The sequence below is a fragment of the Pleuronectes platessa genome, chromosome 19 (assembly GCF_947347685.1).
Source record: "Pleuronectes platessa chromosome 19, fPlePla1.1, whole genome shotgun sequence".
In the NCBI taxonomy this organism is placed as follows: Eukaryota; Metazoa; Chordata; class Actinopteri; order Pleuronectiformes; family Pleuronectidae; genus Pleuronectes; species Pleuronectes platessa.
Genome location: NC_070644.1, coordinates 20,634,038 through 20,656,034, shown reverse-complemented (window position 1 = coordinate 20,656,034; position 21,997 = coordinate 20,634,038). Strand labels below are relative to the sequence as shown.

At 47.2% G+C, this 21,997-nt stretch overlaps 2 protein-coding genes and 1 long non-coding RNA gene across 3 annotated transcripts; all 3 read right to left on the bottom strand.

The window, feature by feature from the left end:
- Positions 1 to 2,380: 2,380 nt before the first annotated feature.
- mfhas1 (multifunctional ROCO family signaling regulator 1) lies at positions 2,381 to 11,100 on the bottom strand. Its single transcript, XM_053411937.1, has 2 exons — positions 7,866 to 11,100; positions 2,381 to 2,511 (listed from the first exon to the last, which is right to left on the bottom strand). The coding sequence occupies exons 1-2, from the start codon at positions 10,801 to 10,803 to the stop codon at positions 2,381 to 2,383; spliced, it is 3,069 nt and encodes a 1,022-aa protein (XP_053267912.1). The 5' UTR covers positions 10,804 to 11,100.
- Positions 11,101 to 11,965: 865 nt separating this feature from the next.
- cfap53 (cilia and flagella associated protein 53) lies at positions 11,966 to 15,406 on the bottom strand. The gene is made up of 8 exons (XM_053410688.1): positions 15,332 to 15,406; positions 14,642 to 14,871; positions 14,190 to 14,363; positions 13,681 to 13,984; positions 13,220 to 13,438; positions 12,817 to 13,033; positions 12,599 to 12,701; positions 11,966 to 12,523 (listed from the first exon to the last, which is right to left on the bottom strand). Exons 1-8 carry the CDS (start codon positions 15,404 to 15,406, stop codon positions 12,250 to 12,252), a joined length of 1,596 nt encoding a protein of 531 aa, XP_053266663.1. The 3' UTR covers positions 11,966 to 12,249.
- Positions 15,407 to 19,124: 3,718 nt separating this feature from the next.
- On the bottom strand, positions 19,125 to 21,960 carry LOC128424848 (uncharacterized). Its single transcript, XR_008333063.1, has 3 exons — positions 21,782 to 21,960; positions 20,370 to 20,436; positions 19,125 to 20,300 (listed from the first exon to the last, which is right to left on the bottom strand). It is a non-coding gene; the product is annotated as an uncharacterized LOC128424848 (long non-coding RNA).
- Positions 21,961 to 21,997: the final 37 nt, after the last annotated feature.

Below are 21,997 nucleotides of genomic sequence, written 5' to 3'. Positions count from 1 at the left end.
TATTGTAATTTTTTAATTTTTTCATTCAAGGTAGAGTCGGAAGAGGTGAGTTTTTAGTTTGTGGCGGACGATGTGTAAACTTTCAGATGTCCGGATGTCGATGTGGAGCTGGTTCCACCAATCAGGAGCCAGGACAGGAAACAGTGGTGATGGTGATGAGTGTTTAGCAGTGAGGGAGCAACGAGCTGATTGGCCGAAGCCGAGCGGAGTGAACGTGCTGGGGTCAAACGTTTGACCAGGTCCTGGATGTAGACTGGACCTGATCCGTTCACAGCATGGTACCAAGTACTAGTGTTTTGAACCGGATGCGGGCATCCACTGGTAACCAGTGAAGGGAGCGGAGGAGGGGAGTGGTGTGAGTGAATTTAGGTTAAAAACCAGTTGAGCTGCTGGTTTCTGGATGGGCTGCAGAGGTCGAATGGCAGCAGCAGGTAGACCTGCCAGGAGGGAGTTACAGTAGTCTATGCATGAGATGACCAGAGCCTGGACCAGAACCTGGATCAGAACCTGGACCAGAAACTGGACCAGAACCTGGACCAGAACCTGGACCGCCTTCTGAGTGAGAAGGGGGCGTGTTCTCTTCAGACGTAATAAAACAACAGCAAATAAACTGTGGCCTCCTCGGACATCCTGTTGATAGCTGCAGTTACTCAACATATCAGAGACTTAGGTAAACACTTGATGACACAACAGATCCACTTTGTGTCTTTACTGTTGTTACGTTACGTCTGAAGAAGGAGTCACCAGTGACCTCAGTTGTTCTGGATTTGACTGTTTACTCCTGAAACTCCAGAAGTTTTAAGTGTACTCAAACACCCCCCCCACCCCCCCACCCCCGCCCCCCTGAACTAACCCTTTAATATTTGTTCATTATGTTCATGTGTGTATGTTTGTTTCTGTCTTAACACAATGGTTGTTCTGCTGTTTGTAAATCATTCCATCAGATATAAGACTCAACAGATTCACATTGAACTAGTTAGACACATTCATTAAAAATGTTACCTTTAAATTTCACAAGAATAACACAATCAATGTCAGAAACAAATGAAATAGTTAAAATGTGAATTCTTCTTCTTCTGATTAAAACACAAGACTGCTGATCATTTATTTCCCTGTTATTGTCAATAAATGCAATTAAAAGTCAAACTCACTGGAGACATTCATTCATAGTGACTCATTCTGACAAATTAAATTTGTTAACAGACATCATTTCACACAGGGTATAAGTGTATTACCTTTATTATCCTAATAAACATCTTTTCTGATTCACACAAATTCAGATTGACTGTTTGATTGGTTGATAAATGAATTAATAACCACACACGGTGCAGAGGTAGTAAAGCAGTGATTGGTTTATTTGTATTTGGTTTGTAGTCGGTTGTGTGATATGTAGAAAAGTCAGTGTGCGCTCGCTCAGTGAGTCATGCACAACATCACACTAAATAATGTAAATACGTGTCCACATATAAAAATAAAGATATTATTTACATCAGGCAGGAAAACGGTCTCCAAATGAATCAGAGACCACGTGAAGACGAAGACTGAAGAAGACCTGATGCACCAGAGTCTCATCTGATTGGTTATGTACAGTCACATGACACAAGTCCATCGATATGTGCGGTCACGTCCCACTGAGCTCCGACATCCTTGGGCATAGAAAACATGAAGATCAGTCCTGTACAGTGAGAAAACACAACAACACACATCTACACAGGGAGGGAGAGTGTGTGTGTGTGTGGGGGGGGGGGGGGGGGGGGGCACCTGCTACAACGAGGCTGTTTGTGTTTTCAGATGAATATGAATGTTCGGCAGTTTAAGATGCAGCCGAGCGCCTCACCTCTGGTCCTCAGTCACATGACCACAGGTGAGTGTCAGCTGATTAACAAACCGTCAGTAACACGATTCAAACATTAAGACCCGACAGCTTGAAACAAGAGAAAAGTTCTGACTCAATAATCTGCAGAAGAAGAAGCTCATGTTTCCTCAGACATAGATTCTTTCTTTCTGTCGATAATAAATTAACACTCCTCCATTCATTAGTAAACTTTGTGTTCCTCTCCTCGCCATCAGGGGGCGCTCCCAGTTACACGTCTTCTCTCGTCGTGGTTGTCCGACACTGAACTTGAGTCCCTCAGTGTGCGAGTGTGTTTGTGTGTGTGTGTGTGTGGTGGTGGGGGGGGGGGGGGGGGCAGTATGATGACATCACAACCTGCAACACAAGAAGAAAACAAAGGTAAATAAATCCGCAGTTTTCTGTAATCTTCTTTATGTCTGACTGTGTTGTATAAATAAAGTTGAATACGTACAGGTGTGACATCATCAGGTCGGTGAGCTGCAGCCCCACTGAGGCTGGGAGGGGGGGGGGGGGGGGGGTGCAGGGTTACTTGAGACAGGGGCTGACCACGGTGGGGGTCGGGGGGTAAACCAGCGCCACGTGCACGCGCTCGGAGCCGTTCTTTGGACAGATGATCTCCATCAGACCTTCAGGCCGCGGCTGAGTCAGCAGCTCACCTGCAACACGAGGAGTCACCTGTTAGTGAGCAGGGCCCCGGGCAGGAAGTCACTGTCGCTATCAATAAACATCTCACACCCACAAACACACACTAGGTCTGATGTCATCATGCATCAGGTCAGATTCATGATTCATCCACTAGATGGCAGCGTCTCCAGACTGTTAGTAAAGTTACTAAGGACATTTACTCCTTTCCTAAATCCTTACAGCCTCTCCTTCACATCTTTCCTTGACCCTGAGACGTGTTGGAACACAGCCGCTCCCAGGTGGTCTGCAGTAAATCTACTTCCTGTCCCCTGTGGTCTGGTGGACACAACCTCTGGATATCACGTTCAGGAATGAATGTTTCGACAGCTCAGTGAGATCTGATCTGGTTTATCCACACACACAGACACACACAGACACGCACAGACACACAACCTGCTGTGGCATTATCACACACACTTATTAACTTCTAAAGAACACAAACACTTTTTAATTCTCTTTGTTTTAGTCACAACCTCTCGGATGCTGTGAACCTGCAGATCGGCTCCTCGACTTCACTGGATGATCCAGATTATAATCCCAGATTAACAGACAGCAGCTCTGTCACAACAAACCATTTCATCTGTTGCCATGCCTGTGTATGAATCCACAATAAAAGAAATGGAATCCAAGATGGTCGCCTGAGTGCATCATTCTGATTTTTAGATTGTGTCTTAAGGGTTTTTTAGATTTAAAGCTGCAGCTTGTTTCAGCCTGAGAGACGAGACCCAGGGCTTCAGTTCTGTGTTATTGCCATAATCTGTTTTTCAGTATTTAACTGTGATGTTGATGCAGCAGTTCTCAGTGTTTTCATTCATCTGCGTCCGGAATTAGGTCAGACTCCCCCCCCCCACACACACAAAGACCGGACATAAACAAACAGGAATGCCCCCCCCCCCTGTTTAAACACACGAATAGGTAAACGGATCATTTATGTTCCTGCTCCGCTCGCCTTGTTTCCCTGTGCCACCCCCCCCAGCTTTATGAGGACGTGGTCGCTTCAGGAGCAGGAGACGTTTTCCTGTCTCCAGGAAACTGGGACGAGGATCAGACCTGAAATCAGCGGATGTCTCAGTGAAAATAAACCTGATCCAACTTAAAGACTAAAGTGGAGACGTCTCCTTTCACAGTAAGAGGTTTTCTCCTCAGCAGGAAGTGAGAGGCTGAGGAGAGAAGAGAGGAATCAGAGCAGGATGTGTGAAATGGAGCAGGAGCAGTCGTCAGGACGAGACTCGGCTCCGTGACGTTTCTTATCCTCTGTGATCAGCAGCTGCAGAGTCTGGAAACCCAGATCCACCGGAATGTGACCGACTTCCACCGCCGAGGAAACAAACCAAAAATAACTGGAGCAGGTCACTGAGCAGGTCTGGGATCAGATCCACGGTCTGGAGGATTAAAGCTTTATGACACATGAACACAGGCTGATCTGATCGAGCAGAGGTTCAGGGCTTTTCCCTCCGCAGCAGAAAAACTCTCCTCAAAGAAAATGTCACAGTCCAGAGATTTTATCATCACAAACGTTTCATCTCGAAATAAAAACAGAAACTTTCTCATCACACAAACAGACACACACACACTCCCTCATGTGTGTGTGCGTTCCAGATGTTAACATCTGCTGAGTAATGAGATAAACTGTCCTCATGCAGCCGAGCGAGGATCAGTCTCCGGCTTCCTCTACACACTGAAACTAAACTGACCTCGGAGCAGTCAGCATTTGCACTGAGTCAGAAACAACCTCCGTGTCACACGACCATTCTCCTACACTGGTCATGTGGTGTAAACAGGAAGTAGATCGTCTACTCTGGACTCACTGGGAGTGAGTTTGTGGTGATGTGAACATGATCACATGACCTCTGCAGCAGAGGTAAGACGTCACTTCCTGTCTCTGTCTGCTCCACCCGGCTGCTCCACCTCTCACCTGAGGAATAAACCTTCGACTGTGATGTTCAGCTGTGAAACACAAACTCTGGAGAAACTCTGGAGACATTTCTCTGGATTTTAGCCAGAAGTCGTGTCTGAAAACAGATTTTGTGAAAACAATGTCTGAGTCAGTGTCTCTGGAACTTTTCTGGAACTTTTCCTGCAGCCTCCTGGTAAAGTGTCAGTGAGTTTAACATGCAGCAGTTTATAATAACAACAAACTGGTCGTTGCTCTGGTTCATGTTACAGTCAGCTGGCGAGCTGGCGAGCTCCCCCCCCCCCCCCCCCCCCCCGTCTGTCACATGTCAGGTAAGGCAGGAGGATTACTGCAGTGATGTAACAGCTCAGCCACCAGATTACTCAGCAGCTCCAGATGAGACCTGAACCTGCAGCTAAAGCCGGTTTGAGGGTGAGAACACTGAGGACGTGTTTCAACAGGTTCACATGAGCTGTTTACTTCCAAAGCTCAGAGCCTGGAGCAGGAAGAGCAAAGTCCTCCAGGTCAACTGCACAGGCTGCACTTCATGATGAAGAGCATTCGATATGACAAGAAGCTCCAGAAGCTGCTGCAGCCATACAGGTGAAAACACCTGAATACAAGTCATCCTCACTCTGACCTCTGACCTCTGAGTTGATAATCAGCGCCCTGATCATCTGCTTCATTCAAAAACTCACTTCAACTCATCAATTACCTGAACACAGATATTCAGTTTTGATCAGTTTGATGAATCCCATCAATGTGTTGTGGTTTTAAATGAACGTGATGTCTGGAAGCAGCGGCCTTCGGGTTTGACCTCAGAGGTCGAGTGGTTTCCCAGCATTCATCAGATCAGCTGTGTGTCTACGGGCAGAGGAGGTGCAGCGGTAATCAGAGTTCTACAGCAGGAGGAGTCTGCTGGTGTTTCCTTTGGCTGCAGCCTCACGGAGCTGCAGCCAGAAAACATGGAGGAGTTCAGATCAAACTGAAACAATAACGACAGAAAGACGAATTCATCTCGAGCACGTGAACGGAGGAAGAACCAGAACAAACAGGAATCTGACCAGTTTCTCTTCAACATTAAAATAATAAGAGATTCAGTGTAGAGCAGGTTTCATTTCACACGTCAGCTCAGACGCTCGTGATGAGTTCTATTCCATGTGTTTGTTTTATATAGTTAAAGATCCTGACGCGGATGATGAAGATGTGGCCGATGAATCCCGTCAGTGACGAAGAAGAGTCTGAGACTTTCATCGACCTGTAGATGGAGGGATGGATGAATAGAAAAACAGATGGGTGAACAGATGGATGGAGGGATGATAGATGGACGTCAAGAGTTACAAACTACCTTTTTAAACAGACTGATCTGTTGGAGCTGTAGCGCCCCCTCTCTGTTTCCACTTCAGTTCATCTGAAATCATCCATGTCTCATCATATAAAACCAGCAGCTACTGGGGGAGGACCACCACGTACAGGAGGCCGACAGGAAACCACCTGAGCCTCAGGTCCTCCTCTCCTGTCGTGTGGTTCAAGTCGGGGGAAACGACCTCGGCAGCGTCTGACTGGACGTGTGAGTCGCTTCAATCCCACAATCCTTTAACAGGATGAAGTCAGACTGAGCAGCTGATCCACAGCACGAGTGAAAGTGGAGCCACATGCAGCTCCAACGCACATACGTGTTTACATGTGCACTTACAACCAGGAAGTAAAACGCACAACATGGACGCCACAGAGGCTCACCAGTTAGCAAGCGAGCAGGAAAGTAACACAATGCAGTAAACACAAAGACAGAGGGAGAGGATGAGACACTGAACTCAGACGTGTTGTGAAATTCCAAAGATGGAAGATGGATGGTGACGGAAGCTGTTGACCAATCACAGCAGAGTGGACCAGCTGACCAATCAGAGCTGAGCTTCATCAGGAGGGGGGTCTGAGCTGCAGCGATAGTCTGAGGAAACGATGTTTTCATTAGAGCATGAAAACGTTTTGCATCATAACTCATCAAAATGATCGACCTGAAGATTTCTCCTTCAGATTCAGGTGTCCCTGCTCAGGGGTCAGAGGTCGTGAACGTCTGCCTCCACAGCAAATAAGAACTGAAAACTAAGTATAACTAAGTTATCAAGTGAAAATAATAAGTCAAGAAAGAAAAGGGTTCAGAGATGACAACAAGTGAACCAATGAAGGAGCTCGGTTCTCAGGGACAGAGGATCCTGGTCGGCACTGGTCAGATCACAGAACCTGGACCGACGCCGTGTGGACGAGGGCGTTCGACAGCGAGAGAGGAAAGTGTTTCCTTCTCTGTGTGGAGCCTGAACTCTGCAGCCAAAAATATCTTGTCCATAAAAGGCCGGAAACACGCAGCGCTCCAACATGAGGAGGTGTCTGTTTACAAAGTCTGAGCAAAACTTACATCAGCTCCGTGAGTCTCACTGATCTGAGGTCAGTGTTTCATGGAGCTTCCTTTGTCTCCGGTCCTGATTAAAGGTGATCCGGGCAGATGAAGGTGTTAGTTTGAGTTTTAACTGGATTTTTCAGATACTTTCCTCTTTTACTCCACGACATATATCAGCATCTGAACTTTATAATCACATTGTTTTCTATATTGTTAAAAGTAATCAATAACGAGAGGTCAGCTGATCTTCTGATCCAATCAGAATGTGTATATAACATTAACACACATTTACCCAGACGTCTCCCCCGCCTGAATCAGAGCCGCGAAACTCTGAGCGCCTCGAGTGCGACGAGGAACTGACCCGGGATCTGTACAGTAAAAGCAGGTCACGTTGCCATGACGACTGCCTCCTCCTTCACCGAATCAGGAGCATCAGCATCGAGGATCATCTCACCGCTGTGCCCCCCCCCCCCCCACAACCCCAGCTCCTTAAGGCCGACGGCTTAAGGTCTTTGTTCAGGCAGCCCCCCCCCTCCCCAATACCCGCACCAGCACCACACCCAGTGTAAGTCCTTCTCTGATTCATCAGATCTAAGGGGGGGGGTCGATACTGGACCATTAACATGAAAACACATGACATCATCACTCTGCACCAGACGCTTTCATCATGTGACCAGACACAAGAAATAAAATACAGTATATTACAATAGCTCCTCCCAGACTTATCTCTGAGCATGTTTATATTTATATACCTTCATTTATTTAACAATTTAAAAACATAAAATTTATCTAAGAGGTTATTTTTCAAGAATCAAAATAAAAGGGTTAATATGTTACGGTTATTTGAGTAAAGTTTGTTTATGTGTCAGGAGAGTTTTGAGTTTATTGGTGATCTACACACTGTGACACTGAGTCAATACTGAAGCTACACAAACCATATGATCTACAACCAACATTACTAATATTAACTATTATTATGACCACGGACAGACAGCTGGACGGGTTTGGGTCAGGAGGCGGGGCTAGAGAGGGTTTACCTGGGAAGGCGTGCGGGTTGGACGACCCTCTCTTCAGGCACTTGGAGCAGAGGATGTGGACGGAGTAGTGGAGGCCGGGCCACTCCTGCAGCAGCACGTTCAGCTCCTCCACCAGCGGCGTGATGGCCTGCCACGCCGTCCAGATGTTGGGCAGCGAGGCGTGGCTGGCGATGGACAGAGTCTCCGCCAGCAGCTTCCCTCTGGACGGCCGGTGGCTGATCACCACGGGGACTTTTCCTCGATAGGCAAAGATCCGGTGTCTGCCGTCTGACCTCTGGACCACGTGGCTGTTGATCTGCACGCTGAAGCGAGCGAACAGTCCGGGAGGAAACAGGAAGGGGAAACTGTACTCGATGTGCAGCTGCTCCACAGAGAAGAAGTGGCAGTGAGGCAGAGAGCCGCCGCTGGCCTCGGCCTCGGCCCAGGGCTCCTCGCTGCTCACGTAGCTGGGGAACTTGTACCAGGCCGTGGCTCCGTTCAGAGGCTTGCTGCGAGGTTTGTTGATGCAGTAGCAGATCCCCATCTTCTCCAGCAGCTCCATGATGAGGTGCAGGTCCTGCTGCGTCTGGATGAGCGGCCTGAGGAGCAGGCGGATGACGTTGGAGGGCAGAAGGCCGTGTTGGAGGAAACCTTCCACATGGTGCTGCAGATGTGTCACCCTGAGGTTCTCGCCCTTCTCGTCCTCTATCACCAGACTCACCCTGCCCTTGTCCCCCCTCTCCCCCTCGGACAGGAGCCGGTCCAGCAGCGTGGACTCGTCCCTGTGGAAGAAGACGTTAAGAATTGCAATGAACCGTGGAAGATTGTGGAAAACATACTCCTTCAGCGTGAGGCTGTCCTCAAAGTACAGCAGCTTCCCGCTCTCGTGCAGGTAGGACAAGGCGCTCTGCAGCCGGTCCTCGGTGAGCCCGGCCTGGAGGCCCAGCCGAGCCGAGTCCCACCACGACAGCCACAAGTCTTTGGGCTTAAAGTGCAGCTCCTCCAGAATCTGCCAGGACTTTGGAAGCACGCGGTGCAGGTTGGGGAAGATGTCCCTGTGGTCGGCCACAGACATGAGCTTCTCTCTCAGCCTCTGGATGTTCCTCTGTGTCTCTGTGCAGCTCACACTCAGGACAGGAGACAGAATCTGCAGCCGGTGGTTCAGCATGAACTGCAGCTGGGCTTTCCTCCGCCTCAGGTTCCGGTCTGAGACGCCGTAGAAGAGGACGTGGGGGCTGGAGATGCGAACGTTGAAGCCCTGCTCCAGCGCCTGGTCCACCTGCAGAGCCAGGCTCCTCAGACTCTGGACGTCCCTCCTCTCCTGCAGACCGATCTGTCTGTGGATGTCCAGACTCTTCTCCTCCAGCTCCACCTCTGCACACACGTCTGCATGCGTCCCCACCACACACACCACAGCGTGGGGCACTTTGGCGCCGAGGAGGTGGAGGAAATACCCGACATGGGCATAGAAGTTCTTGGGTGAGTATGTTTTGAGATTCACGACGAGGACGTAGAGAGCACCGGGGGACAGGAAGAAGGGTTTGATGAGGTCATAGTTTTGCTTCCCTGACAAATCATACACCAGAAATGTGAGACAGCGGTCGGCGTCTGCCACCCAGTTAGTGACCTCAATCCCTTTGTTTCCCAGGATGCCTGTGATGTCCCGCTGTCCCACCACGCTCTGCCTCAGCCACGTCTTCCCAGCGTCTCTCATCCCCATCAGGACCAGTTTCAATCTGGGCTTCACGGCGAGCTGGGAGAGAGCGAGCTCCTTCTGATAGGCTGCGATGTAAGGGATGCCTTTCATACACACCTCGTACGGAGGCTGGATCAGAGGGTTGTCCTTCACCTTCCAGATGTTCACTTTGGACAGCTTCCCAAAATGATCTGGAAGAATGGCGATTTGGTTCCCCTGCAACACGAGCTCCTCCAGCTTCTCCAGCTCCACCACAGAATCAGGCAGATACGTGATGTTGTTGTTGTCCAGCCAGAGGTTCACCAGCTTCACCAGCTCACCGATCTCCTCGGGAACCTGAGTGAGTTTGTTCCTGCTCAGGTAAAGTTCCTCTAATCCTCTGATGCTTAAAACAACCTCCGGGAAGTTCTCAAACTCGTTGGAGGACAGGTTGATCATCTTGAGTCTCTGCAGTTTTCCAAAAGACGGCGGCAGCAGCGTCAGGTTGTTCCCGTCCAGCATCAGACTCTCCAGGTTGTGCAGGTGGCAGAAGGTGTCAGGTAACATGGACATGCGCAGGCTGCTGAGCCACAGGATCTTCACGGAGCGCAGCTTCAACAAGTCAGCTGGTAACTCCTGGAACTTGTTCCCGGAGCAGTCGAGCTCCTCCAGCTCGCTGAGGGCCAGGATCTCCGAGGGGAACTGGTTCAGCTTGTTGTGATCCGTGTCCAGAGTCCGCAGCCTGCCGAGGCCGGAGAAGGTCCTGGGGAGGTCGTGCAGGTCGTTGAAGCTAATGTCCAGTTCCTCCAGAAGCTGAAGCTCGGAGATCTGATCCGGCAGGTGCAGGATTTTGTTGTGACTGACGCAGAGCTTCTTCAGGCCCCTCAGCTCCCCCACACCCTCGCTCAGGCTCCTCAGACAGTTGTGGCTCATGTCGAGCTCCACCAGCTGCACCAGCTCGAACACCACCCGGGGCACCGAGCTGAACTTGTTCCTGCGGAGCACCAGGATGCGCAGGTTGTTCAGGGAGGAGCCCAGCCCCAGAGGCAGCTCCTGCAGCGAGTTGTTGCCCAGGTTCAGCGCCTCCACCTCGGCCACGTCCTCGGGCAGAGTGATCTGGTTGTTCTTGGAGCAGAGGGTGAGCTGGCGCATGTTGCTCCGCAGCTTCCTGGAGCGGAGGGCGGCATCCCTCCACAGCCGGGCCGTCTTCAGGTTGTTCTCCTCCATGACGGAGCAGCCGGACCCCCCCTCCTCCACCTCCGGGTTCTCATGGAGACTCTTCATGGATCCGGAGCAAGCAGCATGGTGCACGAGCTCCTGCAGGAATCAGCGCGCTGCTCGGGCTCGGGACGCGGGGGGAGGTCGCTGTGTGTCGGGGAAGGATCGAGTGTGTGTGCGTGTGTGTCCGCGGAGGCATCGTCTCCTCCTGCGCCACGAAACAAACCGCAGCGGCTACAGATCCGGGTTCGAGCCCGGAGCCGAGGTCCGGAGCTGCGGGAGAACTGTGCGCGTCTCCGGCGTCTTCATCGCCCCGAGTCCCTGGTCCTCTGCTCCCGGATATCAGCGCCTTTCTCTGGGACTTCTGTCTCTTCCTGTGTCGGTCTGCGGAGAAGTTGCGTCACAACAACACTCCTCCTCCTCCTCCTCCTCCCTCCATCACTCTCCTTCCTGCTGTGGGAGGAGAGAGTGAACGGGATTCATCACGCTGTTTGCGTAGTAAAGTTACGCTGGTCACGTAAATAATAATAATAATAGAGTTGAAACAAGATTGAACATTGAATCCAGGTCAATTCAGGAATGTGCTGAAATATTTTGAAAAAGTGAGATTTTAGTTGAGACTAAAAGACAAAACTATAGAAACGAATCATCGATTTACTTTGTAGATGAATGTGAAAGAGGAATTATCAAAATAATTCACTAATATATTTCAAATATTCAAATTAGAAAAACACAATGAATCAGTGCAGATAAGACTCACAAACTCTTATGTGCATTAATACTGGATTTATACTCATGCTTATCAATAGTACCTTTTTTATCCTTGATTAGTTTGAGATTCTTTAGTTTTATTCTGCTTCTGCATAGTTTTTAAATTCTAGTGTTGTTTTTAAATATAATATTAATATATTATGTTATATTAATTATAACACACATTATATTAATATCATCTATATAGTTATTTGCTGCTTCCTCTCATGTGCCTCATGTTTTAGAATGACAACCAATCTTCTTGAATGTTGAATCATTTAAAAACACGTGAATGAATAAATGTATAAATTCTTTACTAGTTTGAAAAGAGAAATAATACTTGAATTTCCCCGATGACGGATAAAAAAAGAAGCTGTGAACGTTTTTTTTTCTGTTTTGTCAAAGTTCAATGCTTCAGGTCATTAAACTCATTTTAAAGTTATACAAAGACAAACACACATGAACACAACATGCAGATATCATTTATTAAAGGAATAAAACGTGTGTAAGTTTCCTGCACAGATCGTAAACACGGTGAAGGTTGTGAGTCAGAGAAGAACTGATCTGGATCCTGAGACGCATGAGGAGCATCGAGGACACACACAACACACACAACCCCACAACCACACAACCACACAACCCCACTTCCTTTAGGCCGACGGCTAAAGGAAGAGGGGTGTAAGGTGTAAGGTCAGCGATTACACACACACACAGTAATTAAAGGACTGATCATCTTGTCGGAGGTGACTGAAGCCTCTCCGGTCACTTTGGAGACAGGTTCTCCTCCTGGTCAGACTCATGATGCTCTGTGTGGGCGGAGCTGGACCTCCCTGCCCTCCTGAATGGGTGTGTGGCGGCGGAGTGGGAGATGGGCGGAGCCAGGACCTGGAGTTTCCTGTGGTTGTAGATCTTCCGCAGCGTCGCACTCTGCTCCTCCTCTTTCTGAGTCTGAGCTCTGAGATCAGAGCCGAGCTGCTGACGGTCAGTCACCTGACGCCTGAGCCCCAACTCGTACTCCTCACACCTCCGCCTCTCACTGTGAATACATGAACACGTGATGAACATGTGAGGAACATGTGATGACAACATGATGAATGAAAACATGTCTCACCTTCTTCTCTCCTCCTCGTCCTTCACCTTCATCTCCTCCATCATTCTGGTCATCTCGTCTCTCTCTCTGGAATCATCAGCACGTTTCTGCAACTTCCGGTCAACTACACACACACACACACACACACACACACACACACACACACACAACCATCGTAAAATTTGAGAGAGTTTAGTTCTCTGTCAGTCTGGTTCTGGTTCTGGTTCTGGTTCTCTTACGGTTTCGTTGGATCTGCAGACGTTGATCCGTCACCACTTCTCTGATGATGCTCCTGCGGTTCTCCTGCTGGAGACGGTTCAGTTCATCTTTTCTGTTCCAGTTCTCCTCCATCTTCTCATTGATCAGCTGTTCCGTCTCGTCGTCCTCCCTCCTCTGTCGCTGCTGCTCCTCAGACAGATACTCACGGTAGCGTTGCTGTTCCTCACACAGCTCCACCTGAACCACACAGAACAACATCATGTTCTAACCCTAACCCTGTTCTCCTGACGTGTTCCTAATGAACTGCACTCTGAGGTTCTACCCACTAGGTGGTTATAGCTCTCTGACATCTTCTACACTGCTACACAGTGAATTGACTCCAGAACTGATCCCTTGAACATTCAGAGGCTCGGGTGTGTTTACCTTCCTGCGAGCAGCTTTCTGCTTCGTGTCTGTTTCCTGTTGGAGCAGCAGCTGCTCTATGTTCATATCCAGCTGCTGCTCGTCCTGTTGATCTCGAGCTCGGTGCTTCATCTTCATCCTGAAGTCCTGATCCAGCTCGTGTCGCCTGCTCAGCCTCGACTGGATCTTCTGTCGGTGCTGCTGCTGGGCCAGCAGGAGCTGATCCTCCTCCTCCCGCCTCTGGAGGGAAACCACACGCAGACACAAAGAACAGAAACATGTCAGCGACTGAAGACTTCCTGTGTGGATTCAATCACGTCTTGATTTAAACAACAGCTTTAGATTTCAAAAGCATGAAAATTAACCTTTATTTTATTACGTTTTATTATGTTTATTGTTTGATAACTCATTGTAATGTATGTGATAAAGTCATAGGTACTTGAACGTGTCATGAGGTGTTCAGGTGCTGGATATTCACGGACCATGAGTCGAGCCTCCTCCTCTTTCTGCTCCTTCTCAGTCCGTCTCCTCAGCTCGGCCTCCTCCACCTGAGTGTGGAGGCCGATCAGCTGCTCCATGTTCCTCAGCCGCTGGATCTCCGCCCGCTGCTGCTCCTGCTCGTCTTTAGCTCGTCGATCGGCCTCCCACAGCTCGTCGAACAGCTCCTCCTCCTCCTGCTGCTGCTGCAGCTGCTGCTGTCGACTCCTCACCAGAGCTGCCTGCTCCTCCCTCACCTGCTGCTCCCTCTGTCTGCTGAGTACGCTCCGCACCTCCTGGCACTGCTCCCTTTAAACACAGCGTCATGCACAACATTCAGGGAACCAGCCGCAGACCTGATGGACTCACAGACTGTAGCATCAGACTCCACCTGCCTTAGTGAGGGGGCGTGTCTGACTAGCTGCTGGGCGTGTGTCACGCCCAGCAGCTAGTCAGACACGCCCCCTCACAAATGAAGATGGCGTGGAGGGACCTTTAAGTTTGGCCTCAGTACCTGAACTGCTTGTCCAGTTTCTCAGACACCAGCTGCTGTCTCTCTCTCTCTCTTCTCTCCCTCAGTGTTTGAGCTCTCACTCTCATCTTCTCTTGTCTCTCCTCCAGCGTCTCCTTCGTATCCTCCAGCTCCTGCAGGAGCTGCTGCTCCTCCTCCGCCAACACAGCCTGGAGCCTGCAGAGGTGAACAGGTGGAGACGTACTTCACTGAGAGGAGCTCATGGATCTTGATCAAACTAATCCCAAGGATATTAATGAGTGTGTGTTTAGATCCAAATCAAAATTAAGATCTGCTGAATTTAAATGTGTTTTGGTTTCCGTGTCAGTATTTGAGTATTTTGAATGTTTCTGTGTAAAAAGAAATCTCAGTGAGAACATAAATAAAGGATTTAAACACAACTTGAGTAAATGTACTCAGTTACTTTCCATGAAACCTGATTAAATGAGACGGACCTGTGTCTCCGGTGTTCCACGTCGGTCTCATACAGCTTCAGAGCAGCTTGGACTTCTCTGTTGACGGCTCCGTTCAGGATGTGACGCTCTGAGGTCTCCAGCCACGAGCTGGTGATGTCACAGCTCTTCTGGTTCCTGCTGAACTTCAGGAGCTGGTCTCGGGCGAAGTCCTTCTCCCGTCTCTCCATCAGGATCTCGTCATGATGACGCCCCGGAGGCAGCCTCGGCCTCTGATCAACACAAACACTCATTTACATCCCTGGCTTTGCTTAGATGTAAATTAATGAATGACTAAAAATAAAATGACATCAATTTCAGTCTCATCAGTTCTGAGCGAACACGACCTGAGGTAAAACTTCCACCAGCAATAATAATCATGATTATAACGTTATTAATAACTTTAATCACAATGATAATAAGTCCAAACCAAGATACGATGATATTTACCCTGAGTAAATATCAGTTACAGTTAAAAAGACAAACAAAATTAAACACTTCTAATATTAAATAATGTATTTTAAATAAATTATTCTCTTTGATATTTGACTCTATTACATTAATTTAGTAACTTACAGTTACAGTAACATCTGGTGTCCGACTTTCATTCACATGAATACTTTCTACTTGTCACAGTATTTGTACTTCAGTAGAACTCTGAGTTCTCCGTGTAGCGGAGGTTCGGTGTCTCACCGCGACCACGGCCACCTCGCGGGGACTCGGTCCCTTCACCTCCCGGGTCCCGGGTCTCTTCTGACTCAGGAACATCGTGAACGGCTCCGGTGAGTTCGCGTCAGTTCCCGTTAGTTTAGATGAGTCCGGATTAGTTAAATTCAGTTGAAGTTAGTTGAGATGACTTCCGGTGAGAACTACGACCGGAGCGTTCGGTTCCCATGGGAACATTAAACACGACGGCGTCACGGTGAAGACTCGTGGAGGAACTTCCGGTGTCAACAGGAACTGCCACTGATATTTAGAGTCAGCTTCCTTTGATGCCACACTGCCTTTGATCGCTCACTTTCCATGTATTCAAACATTCACAGTTTACTCTCATAAGTTGTCTCTGGCCCACGTGTTTCCCTCAGGACAGGATCTCAGACATTCTCCAAGGACTCTTAGTTAAATACACTAACATCCATCAGAACATTTAAAATAGACCAATTGTTACTCCTTCAACTTCAAAGTATTTGTCATGAGTTATGAACTTCTATGGTGTAAAAGCATCAGTGCAGATACGAGACAAATGACACACGGAGCTGTAAACAACAAACAGTTACTGAACTCCCACTTTTTAACCGAGTGTTATTCTCGTGTCTTCAGTGTTGATCTGAATTCAGTAAACTGACGATGTTGATCCGGGCTGGTGTATCCTGCTAAAATAAATGAAATGATACTGATATTGAAGCAAACTGTTATTTATACTTTCCTGCCTCGCAAATGCAGATCTTGATAATTAAATTAAAGCATTACATGATAGCATTGTCTATTGTAAAGACATATTGTGTCAGTGGTGGTGAATGTTAATAATGGAACCTTAAAAAGGGCGACAGAGCTGCAATACCAGACACAAACAGCAGGGTCTACATGTGTCAAAGTTAGCAGAGGTATCGTTGTCCTGACTGGGTTAAAGTGACTTTAATATTAAAAGTTGTCCAACGTGAGTCTCTTTATGGAACTCATTGAAACTAGAGCAGTGTTCCAGTCTCAGTCGTTAAGCATCATGTTCACATTGGTAAAACATATGTAAAACGTGGACTTTGTGAAACGATGCCGTCCCAGTGGTCTTCCCACTGATCCACTGGGCCGGCGGCGGCGGACCCGTTTCTCTGTGTGTGGTTAGCACAGGTCTGATTCCAAGTTAGCAGCTACATTTAGCATCAGTGCTCCACGATTCTGACGTCCACAGACATTATATATCTTAGACCACGACATCTTCTCTGGCTTTGTACTCTTCGGAGACGCAGACTCTATCGCCCCCTAATGGCCCGACATGCTTGTTTGAGTCTTTTGTGTTGTCGTCTGGACGGAGACGTTTTTGAAAAGGGGGAAATATCTGCAGTCATGTAGACGAGAGATAAATTCTTACTTTAGAGGAAATGTCCTTATTTAAAGATGAAGGATTAAGTGTGAGGTAGAAAGTGAGGAAAACAACTTCACCAAATAAAAGATAGGAAATCAGAAATTTATTAAATTAGGTTTTGCAGATCAAAGAATTGACACAAACTGCTTCTCAAAGGAGGCCGATGGGAACAGATTCTTTAACAGTCTTTTTAAACTGAGGCAAAGTTATAGGAGAAAAAGCTGCACATCACAAAACAGTCATTTATTCCAGTATTATCAGTGTTATTCCTTCGGTTTTTACATCGTTAACCTTAGGCAGACTTCACTGAATTATTGTGTTAAATATAAATAAATTATAGGAAGTATAACTTTACTAGAATAGACAGTCACATAGAGAAACTGAGACAAATCCTCCTGTCAGTGACGGGTTATACAAGTGGTCATACTTTCGGATCTCTTCTGCCAAACGCTCTTCTATTTGATCCATATTGTTCTTCTAAATCTTCCGTTGTTTCTGCCGGTATGGGGCATGAAACCGGAAATGCGACTCCGGAAAGGGTGTAGTTAGCAGACCAATCACAGCCTTGCGGGCTGCGTGAGGCTTGTGTAGCTTTGTCGTATAGTAAGAAAAATTGGCAGACGCCCGCAAGCACGCAAGGGGATCTTGGATGTCTTGCGGGCCTGAGTAAAATCCGACTATAAATCGACCTTGTGGGTTAACATTGTATTTCCCAGAAGAGAGAGATTAGAGTCGCAAGCCACCAGTCTGCGCCACTCACCAGGCTGTACCGATCCTCCTGAGTCTGCATCAGAGTAACTGGGTGGGATGTAGCGGCTCCCGGGTGTGTTTGCCTCATCTGTATCGGCCACGTAATTGTGTAGAACAACACAGGCCTTGACAACATCCCCAGCTTTGTCTGGCAGGACCTCAATTGCCCTGCCAAGAATCGTCCAACGTGCCGCCATGATTCCAAAGGCATTTTCAATGACCCTCCTGCTCTGGAGAGCCTGTAGTTGAAAACCTGCTTCTCCCTGCTCAGATTTGCCCCTGATAATACAACAAAGAATGCAGAGTGTTACTGAATAGAACATGGTTGCACCACAATCATAGATAAGATACTACGTTCTGTCAAATATCTATACAATTCATTTATGGTTTGTGACATACCTGGAAATGGACGCATGATGATGATGAAAGGCAGCATCAGCAACTATGACGTGGGGGGGGCATCGATCCTGGTCCCGGGAAGAAAAGCTGATGGCGACAGGTTCATCTTGCTGTCGAACAGCTGTGACCCGAATGCGCTGTCCCGTCCATATCCCCCGACGTCCGCCTTAGTGCAATGATACCTGGCATCGCACGTTCCATCAGGACAATAGAGTGACTACCTTTATAATTGAAGTAGTCACTCCCGGCATGAGGCGGTGCCTTGATGCTAACGTGCTTCCCATCGAGGCTTCAAACACAGTTTGGGAAGTTCCAAAGTCGCCAAAAATCCGCTGCTACCGCTGTCCACCGGCTGGTTGAAGGACAGGGCAGGTAATCTGAGACCTCGGACACAGTGCAGGACGCCAGTTTGAAGCTTGCCGCTACAGCCTGTTGGCTTCCACCAGAGGCTAAAACTCTTCACGTCACAGCCAGTCTCTGGACGACATCAATTGGCATGCTTTGTGTGCCACGATGCCGTATGTGTGGTTGCACACGACAAAGAAGGTCATCAAATCCGCCAGCCGACTTTCGAAAATACTGGAAGTGCATTTCTTCGTCCATATCCCTCAACGGTTGAATGAGCGATGCATATTCGCCCGTCCTCCTCCTCGATTGATTCAGTGGACGCACAAGCCACCTCCGTCTCATATTTGGTGGTTGTTCTTCTCGTCTCCTCCTTCGCAATATTATCAGTTGCTGTTCAATGTTAATCAGCTCCAGCTCCACCAACTGGCTTTGACTCAAGAATTCCATCGTTCACGGTGTGTGTGGAGAACACGACTGGAGGAAGGTAAATAAACACTCACCGACGACTGCCACACCCACAAAGAAGCATCTCTAAGGTCATCTTCGACAAACACGTTACTCCGCCTAGTGTTCTGGTGGGGAATTGCTTTGCAACACACGCAACCCTTGGGAAAACCATTAACAAGAACGAGTCCATTGATGCAACTGCGTGGCCAGCCGCAGTCGCAGTATTATAATTCTGCCTTAACCACAACTAACCAAAACTAACCACAACTTACCAGAACCAGAACCTCGACTGACCCTCTGTTTGAGTTTCAGTCTCCTCAACACTGCGGCCTGCTCTGAACTACATCCCCCATGAGGCTCAGCGGCTGTTGTTTCTCAGAGGCCGGAAGTGTGAATAGAAAACAAACCACGTCCAAAAATGTATCTGTTGAGTTAATGACGTCACACATAAACTCAGAGACATTTTTAAAGAGCTGGATGTTTTTATTCAGTTTAACATTCGAATCAACGTCTACAGAGCACGTGACAGGATTGAAGCTCTTCGATTGTAGGTGAAATGCACCTTGGGAATTGTAGTTGAACATTTGATTATCAAGGATTCTTCACATTTGTTCCTCTCGCACAAGCACAGAATTATTTTACCAACCTTAATTTCACAGTTTTCATTCGATTCATTATGATTGAGAGTATGAGTCTGTAATTTCTTTAAAATAAAATAAAAACCATCATAAGAAAATATTATTCACCTTGAACTTAAAGTTGAGAAACGTATAAAACCTCCACATCCCCTCAACAGCTGCTCTTCAGAGAGGAACAGTAATAAGTGAAGGAAATAGTTACCATTTGTATAAAATGAGCTTTTCAACAGACATGGAGGAAGCTGAAGATTATTTTTAATGATAATCATGTTATGTTAAAACTGGGTGAAAACAACCAATTTAGGATGATTTTGGTGTAATAATGTTTACCAGTAGGGGGTGCTGCATGCCCCTCACCTCTGTCTGTGTTTTCTTCCAGTTGTTGCAGTTTGGTTTTCATCTGTAAAAATCTGGACAAAGTATTTTTTAAATCCCACAACAGCAACCACATCCGATCTAACTTTGCAGGAGTTTGTAGTTTTTCATTGAGAGCCCACAGCTCCAGTATGTCAATCTCCAGTCTGATGAACTTTAAGGCCTCAGCTCCGATGGATCTTCTCCGCAGATCTTCACATGCACTCTTCACAACTTCCAGTACACTGTTCAGTGATAAGACCTTCGTCCTGAACTCTCCTACTAATCTGCTCACTTTCCATACAATTTGGTTTGCTGCTGTTTTCTGCATTATAATGAAAACAATAACTGAAAACATGAATATAATTAAACTCCGACCTCCAGTTAACGGAGCAGTGAGTAAAGCTAATACAGCTGCTGCTAGTAAACCAGCTACTCCTGCAAATAAAATCAGCTTCAGTTTGTTCACTTCTTCATGAACCTTCTGAAGCTCGTTCACAATCTGTTCCATCCTGGGCTCGTAGCTGTCGTACATCTTGATGAATGAAGCTGCAGAGTGAGCAGCATTTCTCCTGCTGCCAAAACTCGCCATGTTCAGGAAGTTCCTCCAGACGGAGAGAAGCTGATGAGCAGGTTCGAAAGTTTCCTGATCAGGGAGAGAGAGAGTTCAGTGATCTGCTCTCTATCTGATCATGATCTGATGGGTCTGACCTACCTGAGCAGGTGAAGGTGGAGCAGGTGGAGCAGAACTGAGCTCAGAGACTGAAGTGAAACTGTTTGGTCTGTGTGTGGGAGGGAGAGACATAGCTAGTTTCAAGGTGTTGATTCATTAGAAACATTTTTGTGGTTTAATCAGGTCGACAGAATGAATCCATGTGATTGGATGTGTAACGAAGTCAGACGTTAGCTCCGCCTCTGACTCAACTCAGATTGAAGCTGCTCCATCTCAAGTGTTTACGTGTTCAGACTTCATCATGAGACCAGTGTTTATGATCAGCTTTATTAGCACAGTGAGCCACACACCATCGTCACTACTGTACATCACATGTCCCCACAATCACAAATCAAAAGAGCCGAGATCACAACGACAATAAATCTGAGATCATCAGAAAGGTCCTCAGCAGAATGAGAAGAGAAAGAGACAGAAAGTGGACGAGCTGCACGAATCACACCATAAATACACATTCTCCTCTATATCCTTAATTATTAACCCATATAATACAAAAACATATCATACATATGTACAGACGAGTGTCACAGAGAAGACATGAGGAGAAGCCGGTGTGAAGGTGAACACAGTCACTGGACTCTTCATCAGCACCGGAGCTAAATGCTAACAATATCTACACCTGGGCCCATTTGAGCCGATTTACTACAAAAGAATATTTTCATAAAAATCTTGAATTATACTAGTGTTAGTTAAACTAGTTTTCATGTATCATTGTGTCACTTGTACATTTTTAACGTTTTAATTTAAATATATTACTTCTAATGTGCAGCTACTCTTTTTGGCCACTTGGAGGCCGCAGAACCGTCTGTTAACTCAATACATGAATTCACCAAATATTCTAATTATTATTCATATTCATCAGGACTATTGAGAAATCGTAAATAAACAGATGTCTAATGTCCCTCACTAGTAGGGGGTGGTGCGGGCCCCTCACCTCTGTCAGTAATTCCTTTCAGCTGTTGCATTCTCTTTTTAACCCAAAATAATCTGGACAAAGTATTTTCACATGCACTCTTCACATCTTCCAGTTCACTGTTCAGTGATAAGACCTTCGTTCTGAACTCTTTCACTTTCCATACACTTTCTGCTTCTGTCATTTTTGGCGTTATAATGAAATAAAGAACAAACAGAACTGGAAACATTAATATAATTATACTCAGACCTGCAGGGAATGGAGCAGTGAGTAAAGCTAATAGAGCTGCTACTCCTAAACCAGTTGCTCCTAAAAATACAAACAGCTTCAGTTTGTTTACTTCTTCATGAACCTTCTGAAGCTTGTCCAGAATCTGTCTCATCCTGGGCTCATAGCTGTTTTACACCTCGATGAATGACGCTGCAGAGTGAGCAGCAGTTCTCCGGCTACCTTCAAACTGTCCAACACTCGCCATCTGACCTACCTGAGCAGGTGAAGGTGGAGCAGGTGGAGCAGAACTGAGCTCAGTGTCCAGATCAGTCTGATCAGAACAGGATCCTCAAACTGTCACGTCCGCTTTTCTCACATATCAGAGGCTGAAGTGAAACCGTGTAGTCTGTGTGTGGGAGGGAGAGACACACCTACTTTCAAGGTGCAATTATGTTCTGTGTTTACACACTCACATCCTGGAAATAACAAG

Bases quoted from the DNA above. Each gene is read 5' to 3' on its own strand.
- mfhas1 (XM_053411937.1), bottom strand. From the start codon at position 10,803: ATGAAGAGTCTCCATGAGAACCCGGAGGTGGAGGAGGGGGGGTCCGGC. The intron at 2,512-7,865 runs GTAAACCCTCTC...CTCGTGTTGCAG, and splicing joins CAACCCGCACGCCTTCCCAG to GTGAGCTGCTGACTCAGCCG.
- cfap53 (XM_053410688.1), bottom strand. From the start codon at position 15,406: ATGTTCCTGAGTCAGAAGAGACCCGGGACCCGGGAGGTGAAGGGACCG. The intron at 13,985-14,189 runs GTACTGAGGCCA...CTGTGTTTAAAG, and splicing joins AAACTGGACAAGCAGTTCAG to GGAGCAGTGCCAGGAGGTGC. The intron at 12,702-12,816 runs GTAAGAGAACCA...GTGTGTGTGTAG, and splicing joins TCTGCAGATCCAACGAAACC to TTGACCGGAAGTTGCAGAAA.